The 12,874-nt window shown below is 39.7% G+C and overlaps 1 protein-coding gene across 8 annotated transcripts in view; it reads right to left on the bottom strand.

Annotated features, from left to right (window-relative positions):
• Positions 1-232: 232 nt before the first annotated feature.
• The window catches only part of LOC103190436 (zinc finger protein 512B), a 33,675-nt gene continuing 21,033 nt past the window's right edge, over positions 233-12,874 (bottom strand). For all 8 annotated transcript variants that reach the window (XM_042341783.1, XM_042341784.1, XM_042341782.1 and 5 more), the window contains 9 exons: positions 12,694-12,818; positions 12,142-12,234; positions 11,241-11,339; positions 10,528-10,695; positions 8,559-8,753; positions 6,843-6,944; positions 6,173-6,235; positions 5,194-5,292; positions 233-3,241 (listed from right to left, as the gene is read on the bottom strand). In XM_042341783.1, the coding sequence (XP_042197717.1) occupies positions 2,924-3,241; positions 5,194-5,292; positions 6,173-6,235; positions 6,843-6,944; positions 8,559-8,753; positions 10,528-10,695; positions 11,241-11,339; positions 12,142-12,234; positions 12,694-12,818 (1,262 nt within the window). In that variant the 3' untranslated portion in view covers positions 233-2,923. The remainder of the gene's footprint in view (positions 3,242-5,193; positions 5,293-6,172; positions 6,236-6,842; positions 6,945-8,558; positions 8,754-10,527; positions 10,696-11,240; positions 11,340-12,141; positions 12,235-12,693; positions 12,819-12,874) is intronic.

Genomic DNA, 12,874 nt, shown 5'->3' with positions numbered 1-12,874 from the left:
TATACAACTGAGATTAGGAATTTACCATGTCAAGGTTCGCAATACCAAACCACATCCTATCACCATTTGATATAGTGTATTGAGACCAATTAACTACACCTTAGCTCAATGTTTTTTTTTAAACATGCTTCAGGTATTAGAAAGTGCACATCTTGAAACCCTTATTAGTAAGATTTCAAGTTATTTATTTTTATATTATGGCCTAAATTAGGCCTCGAGCACACATGGTAGCTCATTCAATGAATCAAAGTTTTACGTTGATACTTGATTGTATACATGGATCATTAAATTGGTTTAAGTTTTAAGCTGGACACAGATGGAAACCTGTAGAATTGGCAGCAATATACATTTCTACGTAGTTATCCAGCCATACATCTAATTAAAGAAGGAAGCTTAAAGTGCATATTCTATGTACCCATTTGGAAAGGATGTGTTTACCCCACTTAATTTATACATTCATATTTCAGATGTACACCAAGGATTAGAACCACTGTCAAGTATTAAATATTTGTCATAGTAAATTTCATCACCATTTCAGTGGCCCATTGGAGCAATGTAGAAGCTCTAAATGCAACATTAAGGTCTAGTCATCGTGAGGTTGCCTTTGATGCTGCCACTGCCCGGTATTCTTCCAATTTTGTTTTAAAAAAATCTAAAATTCTTAGTGAATTGCATACTTTTGGATAAAAATTAAGTTAATAAACCATGGAGTCAAGAGGTTTGCCCAAAATCATAGATATTGATCTAAAGAAATATAGATTAATGTCATGCAAAGTGCATTCTGATTAAATTTAAATAGATTTGGGCTAACAAGGGAGTAATAGGGTAGCAACTGTATCAAAACAAAAGCTTTTCTTTTAAAATCCTATTTAACTGCATTAATAATATTTTATGCTGTTTTCCCTGATTCCTAAATCAGTTCTTTGAATTTCTTTACTATTTAAAACAAGAATGAAATGACTTACAAAGCTGATGAGTGAGTTTCTTACCTTCAGAGTTTTGTAAAAAAAANTCATCCAAAGTCTTTTAAGTCATGGCCTTGAATCTTCCTGAGGTTCTGATTAGTTTTAACAGTAATAGTCCAGTGGTTACATTCGTTATATAAGGGGTATATTTCTTGTTCATAACCTTAATGTCTGGTTTCTTTGTAGAAGCAGTGTGAATTACGGATTTGGTTAATTCATTAATAGGTAACCAGTAATGCATAGCATTCCAATTCAACATGAAGCCAGAATCAAGGTTATGCACAAAATACTAACATCTGTGGGACCTGCCTCATTCGGGTTTAAAATAGAACCGAACCAGGGAATAGTGCTGAAATCCCTTTAGATGCTACAGACTCAAGACTATGAATCAAAACATTCTGGGAGGATTTGAATGCAGAAGCGAAGATAGGAATAAAGCTTAAACACTACATTTGTCATCAGACAACACAAAGAAACCCTCTTTCAAACAAAATTCTGGATTGCAATTCAGTTATTTTTTTCCCCTATAAATATACATGTACTGTATACACATACACTCTATTTCTATACATTAGCATTACACAATCACAAGAGGTTCAGATAAAGAAATCCCTTCTGCTCATTTGATCTCATCCTTCCAGAATACCAACCCTACCTCCTCTTACCACAGTATCAAGAGGTTTCTTAAATGAGTTCAGTGTCCTGGCCTCCCAGCACCCTTCCTAGTAACTTGTTGCAGCTGTTACTATCTGTACAAATACCTTCTTGTGTCCGCCCTTCAGATTTTTGTACCAGGGGATCTGAACACAACTAACTTGTGAATGTAGCTCAACATCCAGTGTGCCTTGTCTATTGCTGCCTCCTTGTATTTGGACACAGTGAGGGACAAGTCAACTAACACTTCCTGGGTCTCAAGAATCTTGGCTGCCTCCTCTGTTACCACAAGGATTGCTATCTTAGTGTCATCTGCAAATATAACTGGTTTGCACTGTGTCTGCTAATCCAGGTAACGTATGTGTACGTGAATAGGTGGATCCCTTGACACATCTCAATCATCTCATTTTGACTTCGCTACCCAAAGAATCATCCTTTGTTTCATTCCCTTTAGGCAGTTCATACCCATTAACACCCATTTACAAAGGAGTTTGTTGTTTGGTACTTTGTCAAGCGTCTTTTTGAAGTCTAGACACAGTATAGCATACCCTATTGAGATGTCATCTCGCCAAAAATGTCCAAGTGACCTACCCTTTCCGGAAACATTTTAGCTGTCATTTATTCTTGTTATTAGCATGCAAGTCATCCTTGATTTGCTTTTTATGATTAACTCCTTGTTATTTGAGTTCGCCAATTGATGAGGTCAGGCTAATAGGTCTGTGGTTTCCCAGATCTGATTTGGTTACCTTTCTGCAAGATGGGAACCACAACTGTTCCTTGCCAGTCTGTCAGAATTAGTTTATATCGATAACATTTATAAATGTAAACTAAGATATATGGGCAACAATATATTTACTCAAATTGTGTTTTAAATAATAGAGAAATTCTTGATTAGAGATAAAGTACTGAATTAATAAACTCAGCTACAATCCAATACTATATATAAACCAACATCTTAAACGTAGCTACATAGCATAAAATATTTTTTTCCTTAAGTGGCACTGCATCAAAAAGTTCATTTTTTATATAAAAAAAACTTAATGTAAACTCTTGAGTCACATAGAGCAGTGTATACATTAACAAAAGGATATTTCAGAGTGTTACAATGCCTTGTGCTAAACAAGAGCATTTCTGTCCCTGTGTCCAATTTTAACCCAGCTGTAAGCATTAGCTTTTCAATCTTCGAACACACAGCTTTATTCTCTGGGTTAGTTTTTCTAGGTAGGTGATAGCACACATGTAGTTATTTTATGTCACACCATCACCCCTCACTTATAGTACTTGAAGTCTGGTGTAACGTTTCCTCAGAGTACGGAAGCTTTACCTTTAAGTTGACTTTCCATTGATTTCTTGCTTGCTCCCCCTTTTTTGCTGGATGCAACAACCTTCCCTTTCACTTTGCAATTGCTCTTCGAATCTCTGGGTCCTTCTGTGGCTATATGATCTGTGTGATTCGTTGCTGCTGCCATCTCCTTGTCTTTTCGAGAAAGTTCTGGACTTCTCTCCTTCGGTTTCCTTCCTCCCCTCTTCCCAGTCGCGCTTCTCTTCCTGTCTGATTTTGTACTCTTCAATTCTGATCGTTTGCTCCGAGCAGGTATTTCTGCAGCAGCCCTAAACCAGTTCTGTCAAAGGACATTTTAACCTTTTAAGTGTTGAACGCCCATTTTTGGTAGTTTGGGGAAACAGTGTGCATAACGGTTAATTTGAAATATTTTCAATATGGCATAGGACAGGGATATAGTTTTAATTATTCTATCTGTTTGTAATTTGGTCCCTTCAATTTTCTCCCCACCTGATCCGAAACCCCTGTTATTGCTGATGTAACTCCTTGGGTACTTGTATCTCAGCCTCGTTGCCTTTGGCTTGGCTGGTGCGAGCCTAAACAGGGGGTAGCAGGTACAGGCTCAGTGACGGGAGGGTGGGGGGTGCGGGGGAAGCATTAGAGCTTGTGCAATTGACACAATCAGAAATGGGAGCTCTGTCTGATCTCTCTCCCCGTCTAGTCCAGGCTCCCCTTCTCACTGAGATCGGCTAATTCAGCACAAACTTCAGATGGAAACTGATTCGCCCGACTGGGTGCCACAGTGGATGGTGGATTATACCAATTGTGCCAGAATCTGAGTTTTTGTTAATATAACTTTGTGAGGTTATCAAAATCCTTTAATTTCTCTCTCTCTCTCTCTCTCTCTCTCTCTCTCTCTCATCTCTCAGTTATTCGGCATTTTTGTTGGCCAAATGAGGAGGTGTGCAATTGGTGCTCTCAAGCCTCTTCCAATGCTGCTTTGAGTTTATCACAAAGAAATATGTCCTGGTAGCCCAGAGATCTATCTGCCTCCACACACATCTCCCCACCCTGCTTCTCTGGGAAGTGGCTGACTACTGCATAGCAATGGAGCTGGAGTTAACAGTGTGGTGCCAGGCACTGTTTGTGTTCCAACGTTCTGTACAAAGGCTAAACAGCTCATGTGCCAAGCTTAAGCTTATCCTGGGAGAAAAGGTCAGCAGAGTAATCTTGACTTCTTTCAAGTTACTTTTATTGTCTTTCAAAAATTAACAGGAATAATCATTTCATTAGCATATAATCATCCGGTTGTATTACTTCAAGGATATATGTCACTGACTATCTCGATACACTGCCAATCTAAAACTTCAATTTGATTATAGTTAGATAGTGGAACACAATTTCCAGCCTGTGCCTATCTACAGCCAGATACAAAGTTAGCATCAACTCTATATTAACAGAAGAACCCATAAATCTTAATCAGGCTGGCTTGATTGCCCTAACCTTACTAGGTTTCTTTCTCTCCCACGCACAATGGCCGGACATGTGTGCTCCATGTGCTCCAATCTTGTCACATCTTCTGTGGTTTGACTGTAAATGGACAATTCTTTCCTTTAATCTGGAAGTGGATGGTTCTCGGCTCCATGACCCTATCACCCCCATCCTCTCCTGACCCCACTGGCTTCCCATCACACTGAGAATATAGTTCAAGATCCTGGTTCTCACCTTCAAAGCCCTCCATGGTCTTGCTCCCCCCTACCTCTGCGACCTCCTAATCCCCCACCACCCTGTTCGCTCCCTCCGCTCAGCAGGCTCCGGCCTGCTTCACGTCCCATGCCTCGCTCTCCCACTATTGGCGGGCAGGCCTTCTGCCACTCTGCCCCCACCCTCTGGAACTCCACCCTGCAGTCCCTCCACCTCGCCCCCTGCGGTCCCTCCACCTTGTTTTCTTCAAGACCCTCTTCTTCGCCCGGGCTTTCGATCACCCTACTTCCCCCCCTACCCTCCACCCTCCCTGACCTCGAACCCGACCTCAGGTCCAAAACTCTGACTGCCCAGAGCCTTGGGACGTCCTCCCGACGTAAAAGATGTTGTAATTTTGTTGTTGTTGTTTAATCATGATAAATATAATCATTAAATTCAAACCAGTTTCACCACAGTCGAGGGTTCAGTGTTAAAATGGATACAACAAAACTAGAAAATAGTCACATTCATACTGATAATTACTTTGTTTCTTGGCACTTGTGCAATTTTTGAGCCCCTGAAATTCTTGGTAAAGTAATAGCATCTTACCTCAGAATGAGATTTGTTGATGTGGTATTTAACTCCGCTTTCCGAGCTAAACTCCTTCTGGCAAATTAAGCATTTATACTTCCCAACTGAATGATCACCCTGTCATGAAACAAGGCATTAAATCTCAGCAGCAATATTTTTTAACAGAGCACTAAAATGATCACATTTCAGGTATTAAATCAGTATAATATCAAACGATACACGCGAGTACTAGGTGATGCTACCCATTGGACTGACACAGTTTTGTCTCCTTATTTCTGTTTAGTCCCTGATCTTAGCTGCATTGCCTTAGACAACAGCTAGGCACATAGCATGCATTTGCTATTCCAGTTCCTGAAGTAGGATCAGTCTCACACATTATTGCACTGATGTTGTCCAGTGGTGATTTACCAGTGAAGGCACCTTTCTTATAGAGTTATCTATCAATCAACCTGAACAGAGGGGAGTCAAGCTCACTCGACATGAACGACAAACTTGGAAAGGTTCCCATCAAGTTACACTTAAGTGCCACCTGCTGGACATCTACCCGTGTTCTCAGCTGTGGTCCAGGGTTCATTGACCGCAAATGAGAGGAAATTGGGGAAAACAAGATGTACAGAAAAAAGGTCAAATAAAAGGACTGGACAGTTGCAAGCAAATGTATCTTCTGCCTAAATAGTCATAAATTGTTTTAACATTCTTTCACAGCACTACAGGCAAGAATACTCTGTATTTATCAGGGGATTTACAGAATATTCTGTGAAGCGCTTCAAGACATCTAGAAGACGTGAAAAGCGCTATATCAAATGCAAGGATTATTATTATTATACGACAGTCTGATATTTGTAGTGGAGAAAATTTTCAAGAGCAACACCACATGGTTCAAGAGTGATGGGGTTAACTGGAAAATGATACGCTGGCAAGCGCTCAAATACCATGGTTGTAAAAGCTCCTTTATTTACAGATGTTCTTGCCAATAAGACGTGTCTTTGCAACTCACCTTAGTACATGTTGCAAGGTGAGCTTTTAGTCCGGAAAAGCTGGAGTAAATTGCTTCACAACGCTGCAAAAGAGGGATAGGCAAAGAAAATCAAACACTAAAAAACACAGCGCTTATAATTGGGAGTCAAAATTACTACATTTCGCAATGTGCGTTTCTTTATTGAGACTATTGTTAAAACTCCTTTAGAAATCCACCGCGAGCTTCTGAATTATGGCAGCACCCAAAGTTGGCCGAAAATACAATATACTGCCAACAGCTTGGATTCCTGATGGCAGGATCTACTGTTCTGGATTCTGAGAGCACACTTCAGATGTCACTTCACAGGATATTGATTTTGTTGAGTTATTATATTCTACTGAAAGACTGAATGCAGCATCTATATCTCAACACTGGCTGCAAAAGGTTGAAGAGATCTCTGCAGTCTGTGAGAGGCATCATCCCTATATATAGTGATTGACAAGAGCTGTGGCTTTTTTTTTTAAATGCTTTGTTGCATCGAGCCCCTGGAATATTTCAATGTCATTAAAATATTCTTGGTCTGTTCACAGCAAGCCTCCGCTCTCACCCGCTGCAAGATACCGGGATAAAACCATGGTGCGACGGACAAGTTACTGCAAACAAAATATATAACAAGCGTCTTGAGAAACTCTTTGCTATAATGACTTACATTGTTGGGACAGAATATGTGTCCGTTATCTTTGACCTCATTTTTCCAGTTTTCCAGTTGTTTGGGACTGAAGGTTGGTAGCCTTGGTCGGGTATACTTCAGCTAATTGGAAAGAGAAAGATCCAGGTAACAAAATGTATACAACTGGACTTCAACAGCAAACAACAACAACAATTTGCATTTATTTTGCGCCCTTCGTGTGTGGTAGTGTCCCTGAGCGCTTGAACAACCAGTCTACACATTAGGCAGCAAGGTGAAGCTGTTTGATATCAAGGCTGATTGCACAGATTTTTGTCTCACTATTATAATGCGATTCTTTTTTTAAAAAAACTCCTTTATCCTATTTTCTGCCAGGAAAGGGAGATTTCTACCGAACAATTGTTTAGTTTAATGATCCAGCTACGTTGAAATCTCAAATCATTCCCTTAAACTTTTGGATTTCATCCGTCAACCGTTCATCCGTTTATACTGAAAATAAAATAAATTTAAAATGGCCTGGTCCAAGAAGTCTGGCAATTTGTTAGTTAAACTCCTGCTGTGAATTGATGCTGTCACAGCTGGATGTCTGTAGTAAACGTCATTCAAATCCATTATTCACTGTGACTCTCAGCTGGGAATCGATTCCCTCGGGAATATACAATATCCAACCTTAGGGGAAAATTATACTGTGTATGTCTCAATGACTGGGGAAAAACAAGTCTCGCCTGAGCCATGTTGGTGAGCTGGAATTGAAAACTATACAAGTATTTGTGTCCATCTTTCAAAAGAAGCAGGATATGTTTAAACAACCCAAACGAAGAGATAAGTATAGGGGTGTAAATGGCTGACAGTGAATTACCATGTTTCAATTAATCATCTTTGATGATGAAAGAAAAGCTACAATGGTTTATAAACATCAAGAGTAAAAGAATATACATAGCGCTACTAAGATAAACAAAATAGGTTCAATCTGCGTCTTTGCTCAGTTAGTTACCTGTTAGCTGTATGTATTATAACATCAAATAAAAATATAAAACTCTCATTGATGTCAAAAAAAGGCTTCAAAGTGAACATGTTGATTATATCAAGTGTATCTAAAAGATGTAGCTACGATGATATGTTCATTTGAAGATCTTTAGACATCATTTTACACACAACACAGGTGACAATTACTCAGCTGACTAACATAAAATATTCGTCTGTTTCTCAGTACAGTAACTTTTCACAGCAAGAACCATCCTACCTGTCAGTTTGCAGTTTGGTTTCCAGAGTTTTGATCACAGCTACACTTGCAAGTTTCATTGAGGAGCCAGACAAATTAGACGCGTCTCCTCAAAGCCATTCAACCTCAGGGAAAGCTGGCATTTTTAATAATAATCCTTGCATTTGATATAGCGCCTTATCACGTCTTTGAGACGTCTTCGAGACATCTCAAAGCACTTCACAGAATATACTGTAAAGTAAATTGACGGTATATTTTGTGGGCGAAATGCGGCAGCCAAATGTGCACAGCAGAGTCCCAAAAACAGTCGTGAATTGAGTGACCAAATTATTATCATTTGTAGACATGGAAATCATTTCATCAAACTCAGAACTACTGATGGGCTGCAACGACTTTCTGGGATTCAAAATTCCAATCTTCTGCTGCTAAGTCCAATGCTCAAACCAACCGAGACTACGCAGAACAGCTCTCGGTACTTCTCATACACTGCCCGCAATGAAAGGCAATGGACTTACCCTCTTAATGTCTGGTACTAAGTCATCTTTATTTCTTCTTTTGGTCCAAAGTTTTGAGAGCTCATCCTCTGCAATGTCCTGCAGGTGGAAGACAGCCACTTGTGCAGATTTGCGTCGAATGCGACCACTTGGGGTTTTCTCAAAGAAGTCCACCAGATCTTCTTCGACTGATTTGTGATCAGAATCCTCAGCTACCTAAACAGTTTGCACAGACATTATCAGGACACACATTCTCACTGCATTTTTGCCTTCTTCAGCTTTTTACAATCTACAACTGAATACAACGTGTATTAATATCTGCAAGACAGAATATCTTGCTTCCAGAGAGACACGGCCATGTTCCGAATCGGGGACTTTAAGAAGCGAACAGGATGACAAGAGAAAATGATGCAAATGGTGTTTGATAAGCAGATTTTGTTGAGTTTATTAATGGTCAGAAGTGTTCAAATTAGGATCGGTCAGAAATTAAATTAGGGTTGCAAGGTATTTGTCTCGGTTTTACAAAGAAAACCTTGTTCTGGCCAAAGTATAATTATTACAGGTACAATTATTTAAGAAGCTTAAAGAACAAAATGAATGTTATCTTTCAAACCCATGATCCATTCTGAAAATCCCGGCAGCAATGCGTTGCTAATCCCTGTATTACGGTGGGAAAAACAAACAGGGGCAACAAATTTCCATGATATGGCTCGGCAAAGGACTCCACCACTGTTAAGGACTCTAAGACACCATCCAGCGTGAAGGGCCCTAAATAAATGCAAGTTGTTGTTGTTAATATGTAAAATCAGAGGCTGAACTATCATCCAGCCACTCTCCCATGCATCTTTGTGGCTGGATTAGAGAATCAGTGGTGGAGGCCTGAGAACAAGTTGCCGCCTGCCCATTAATCTGTAATTAATTTGTTCAAATAACTTTTCTTTATCTTTGCTCTCTGGATCAAGGGAGTCCCCATTGTGAATCGGAGTTGTGATTAAAGAATTCTATTAAGAGATCCCAGGCCTTTACACCCCAAGGTACATAACTTGTGATCTGTGTTAGCTAAGTGTAAAACTAAATTCCACTGATTTCAGCGCCTTGAGACATCCTCCCGACGTGAAAGGCGCTATACGAATGTAATTTTATACTGTATTGTACACACATAAAGTAGCTCAGTGAGCGAGCGAGTGGCTCAGCCATGTTAAAAATCCCCCAGTTAATAATTTCCTCCCTATGAATAATTTTTATGGAGGCACCAAGCAGAGACTGGAGCAAGCAAGAGCACAGGATTATACAAGTTGGCTGGTATGGAGATTTTATGTTCGGTTCTGTGCTTAACATTTTATTATTTTGATTCACACGAATAGAACATCTTTTCAATGCTTAAAACATTTGGAACATGGCAGTAAGTGTTGAAGGAAGAAAAATGAACGTTTAGAAACAAAGATAAATATATGAAGGAAGTTCATGAATCAGATTTTATAAAGAAAAAGCAATGGACTGAACGGAATGAGGAAGAGAAGAGACAACAACAACTTGCATTTATCATGCAGAGTAGCATCTCAGACTGGTATTCCTTGGGCTAGAAGAATATTGTTCCTCAAGGAATTGGGAACATTTCATGTGACTTAATTCATCCCAAACTCACCAATGATTAGAGATCCAGTTTATATATAATAATAAATGATAATACTCCCTGCATTTGATATAGTGCCATATAGCACCTTTGAGGCATCTTTGAGACATATACTGTGTATACAGTATGTACTGTAAAGTGGATTGACTCTATTTTGTGGGCGAAACATAGCAGCCAATGGCAGTGTCCCACAATCAGTCGTTGATTGAGTGACCAAGTTATTATTTTTTGTTTTTATTTTGCTTATAAAGAATTAGTTGCGCAGAAGAATGTAATTTGGACCTTGTCTGAAAGAAAGCCTATTGGAAGCGAAACATTTTTGAACCAGCAAGTTATCTTGCAATCAAGAAACCTTACCGCCGTGTGTTCGGATTTCACGTGGTAATCGTGTCCAGCCTTAGATTTATACTCTTTTCCACATTGCTCACAAAGAAACGCAGCCTTTTCAATATTGGCAGATTCCTTCCCACACCTATTCAGGTGGTACTGGTAACCCATCAGGCTGGCAAATGTAGCGGTGCAGCCCTAAGAAAAGGCAGCAATTACAAAGAGCACATCATGAAAATTGGAAATGGGAAAATCGCCAAGTCCTCCTTTCATTCTGCAGTGCAGCTGTTGCTGTTAGTGTTATTTCACTGTTTTCCAATGGGACACACCAAAAGAAAATGATTGCACAACACGAATATTTCCTGCTGCCAAGTAAAATAAATATTGGTAGGAATACGACATAAACACAGGATTATTGCATCTGGCCTTTGATTGATTGTTGGTTGTCAGTCGGGATCAGGGGGTGGGACGAGGGGCTGTGTTTGGCGGCCAGAGCTGCCAGTCAGTCAGTGGCCGGGCTGTGGGTGGTTGAAAACGGTAACGAGATCATGACGAAGTACAGGTAAGTGAGTCAGTTTGGGTTGACTTTGGCTGACCTCAAAGCGATGGGTGGGGGGGGAGAGAGCATGAGCCCCCTGACTCCGCCACTGGGCAGATCTCCTGTTTTTATATCAACCCTCCACAATTAAGGTGCATCACTTCACGCAAACGTTTTAATCCAATTATTTACGATTGTATTTAACCTCATTGGAACATTTCAGCTTTCCCATTTGCTTAAGAACCCTCCTCAGCCTGTCACGTTCCTGTTGTTCATCCAGTAGTTTCTCTGCATTCATGACAGGCTGTAAGAGATGACATGAGAATAAAAGAGGTTCTACGAGAAGCAAATAAATATTATTAATAATAATAATGATGATAATAATCCTTGCACTTGGTATGGGGCCTTCTCACGAAGGAAGGACATCTCAAAACACTTCATAATCAAAATGGGAAATAGGAACATCTCCAAGTCCCCCTTTTTATACAGCTGTTATTGTTATTTCACCGTTTCCAATGGGAAATACCAAAAGAAATGATTACACAATGCAATATTTGCCCGTGCCAAGTAAAATAAATATTGGTGGGAATACTACATAATCACAGGATTATTCCATCGGTTCCAGTAAAACAGTCAGAAAGAAAATAGGCATCAGAAGCATTATCATCTCTGATTTTTGGAAAGACGTTTTTGGTTGACTTTCTTTTTAAAAAATATTCTTTTTGGAGAGGGAATGGCTGTGAAATGGATTGACTGTGTAGTTGTAGGAAAACATGGCAGCACAATTGCACACAGCAATATCCCACGCACAGACCAATTTGATCTGGGGGATTGTTGGTCAGGATTCCAGGAGAAACTTCCTTCCCTTTTGGAATAGTACCACGGGATCTTTAACGTCCACCTGAACAGGCAGACGGGACCTCCGGCAATGCCTCCCCACCTCACTCCCCACCCTCCCTCAGCATTGCATTGGAGTGTCACCTCAGACTATGTTAGTTCAAGTCCCAATAGGGATGTTGAGACTTGAACTAGATAAAAAATATCATGCGTCAAAGTGGGATGTGAGCTTCATTCTTATGTACTGAATCTCGAAGCTGCACACTGACCTTATTGTTATGCTCAGCCATAGTGTGATATTTGTGCCCCGCTTTCGATTTAAACTGCTTGTCACAGTGTTGACACTTCAAAGCATCCTGCAGCTGAAAACATTGGGACACAGTCAGTCACTTGAAGGTGATATACTACATTTTTTTAAAAATTGCTGAAAAATACTGCAACGTACTGAAGGATTATCAAAGGATTAACCACATTTATGTAAATAAAAACTTACGCAAGGAAAAAAAGAGATTGCTTCGTAAATAAGACTGCAAACCTGCTCGTAAGCAATTGCACCAGTGATTCTAAGTAAATGCACTGCAGATGACATAGCTTACATTATCCTGCTGTGTACACAGCAGTAAGAAGCCAAGTAACTGGGGATATCTAAAGTATACATTAAAAAAATTGCAACTCATCAATTAGTACATCAAAGTACCATCTCAAATAAAGTCTTCTCCTTTAAATGCAAGTTATCTTAATGATATTCTTCAATGGCTGTACTTAGAAACACCATTAATGTTGGGGCTGTGAGAAAAATAATTTAAAATCATCTCATGTACCTCTTTGCAGATTTCCAGGTGCTTCTTTAAACCAGTTACCGTTTTTCTGTGGACAGTCATACAGTTTGGACAAATAACTTCACCCTTCTCTGCAATCGCTCGATGCCACTTCTCTTCCTGGCTTCCTGTTCTCAGCAGTATTAGGATAATGTAAAAAAATAATATATCCTAGTTTCAAAGT

Source organism: Callorhinchus milii, unplaced genomic scaffold (assembly GCF_018977255.1).
Source record: "Callorhinchus milii isolate IMCB2004 unplaced genomic scaffold, IMCB_Cmil_1.0 Scaffold18, whole genome shotgun sequence".
In the NCBI taxonomy this organism is placed as follows: domain Eukaryota; kingdom Metazoa; phylum Chordata; class Chondrichthyes; order Chimaeriformes; family Callorhinchidae; genus Callorhinchus; species Callorhinchus milii.
The sequence above is the reverse complement of the archived record's forward strand: the minus strand, read 5'-3'. Positions and strand labels throughout refer to the sequence as shown.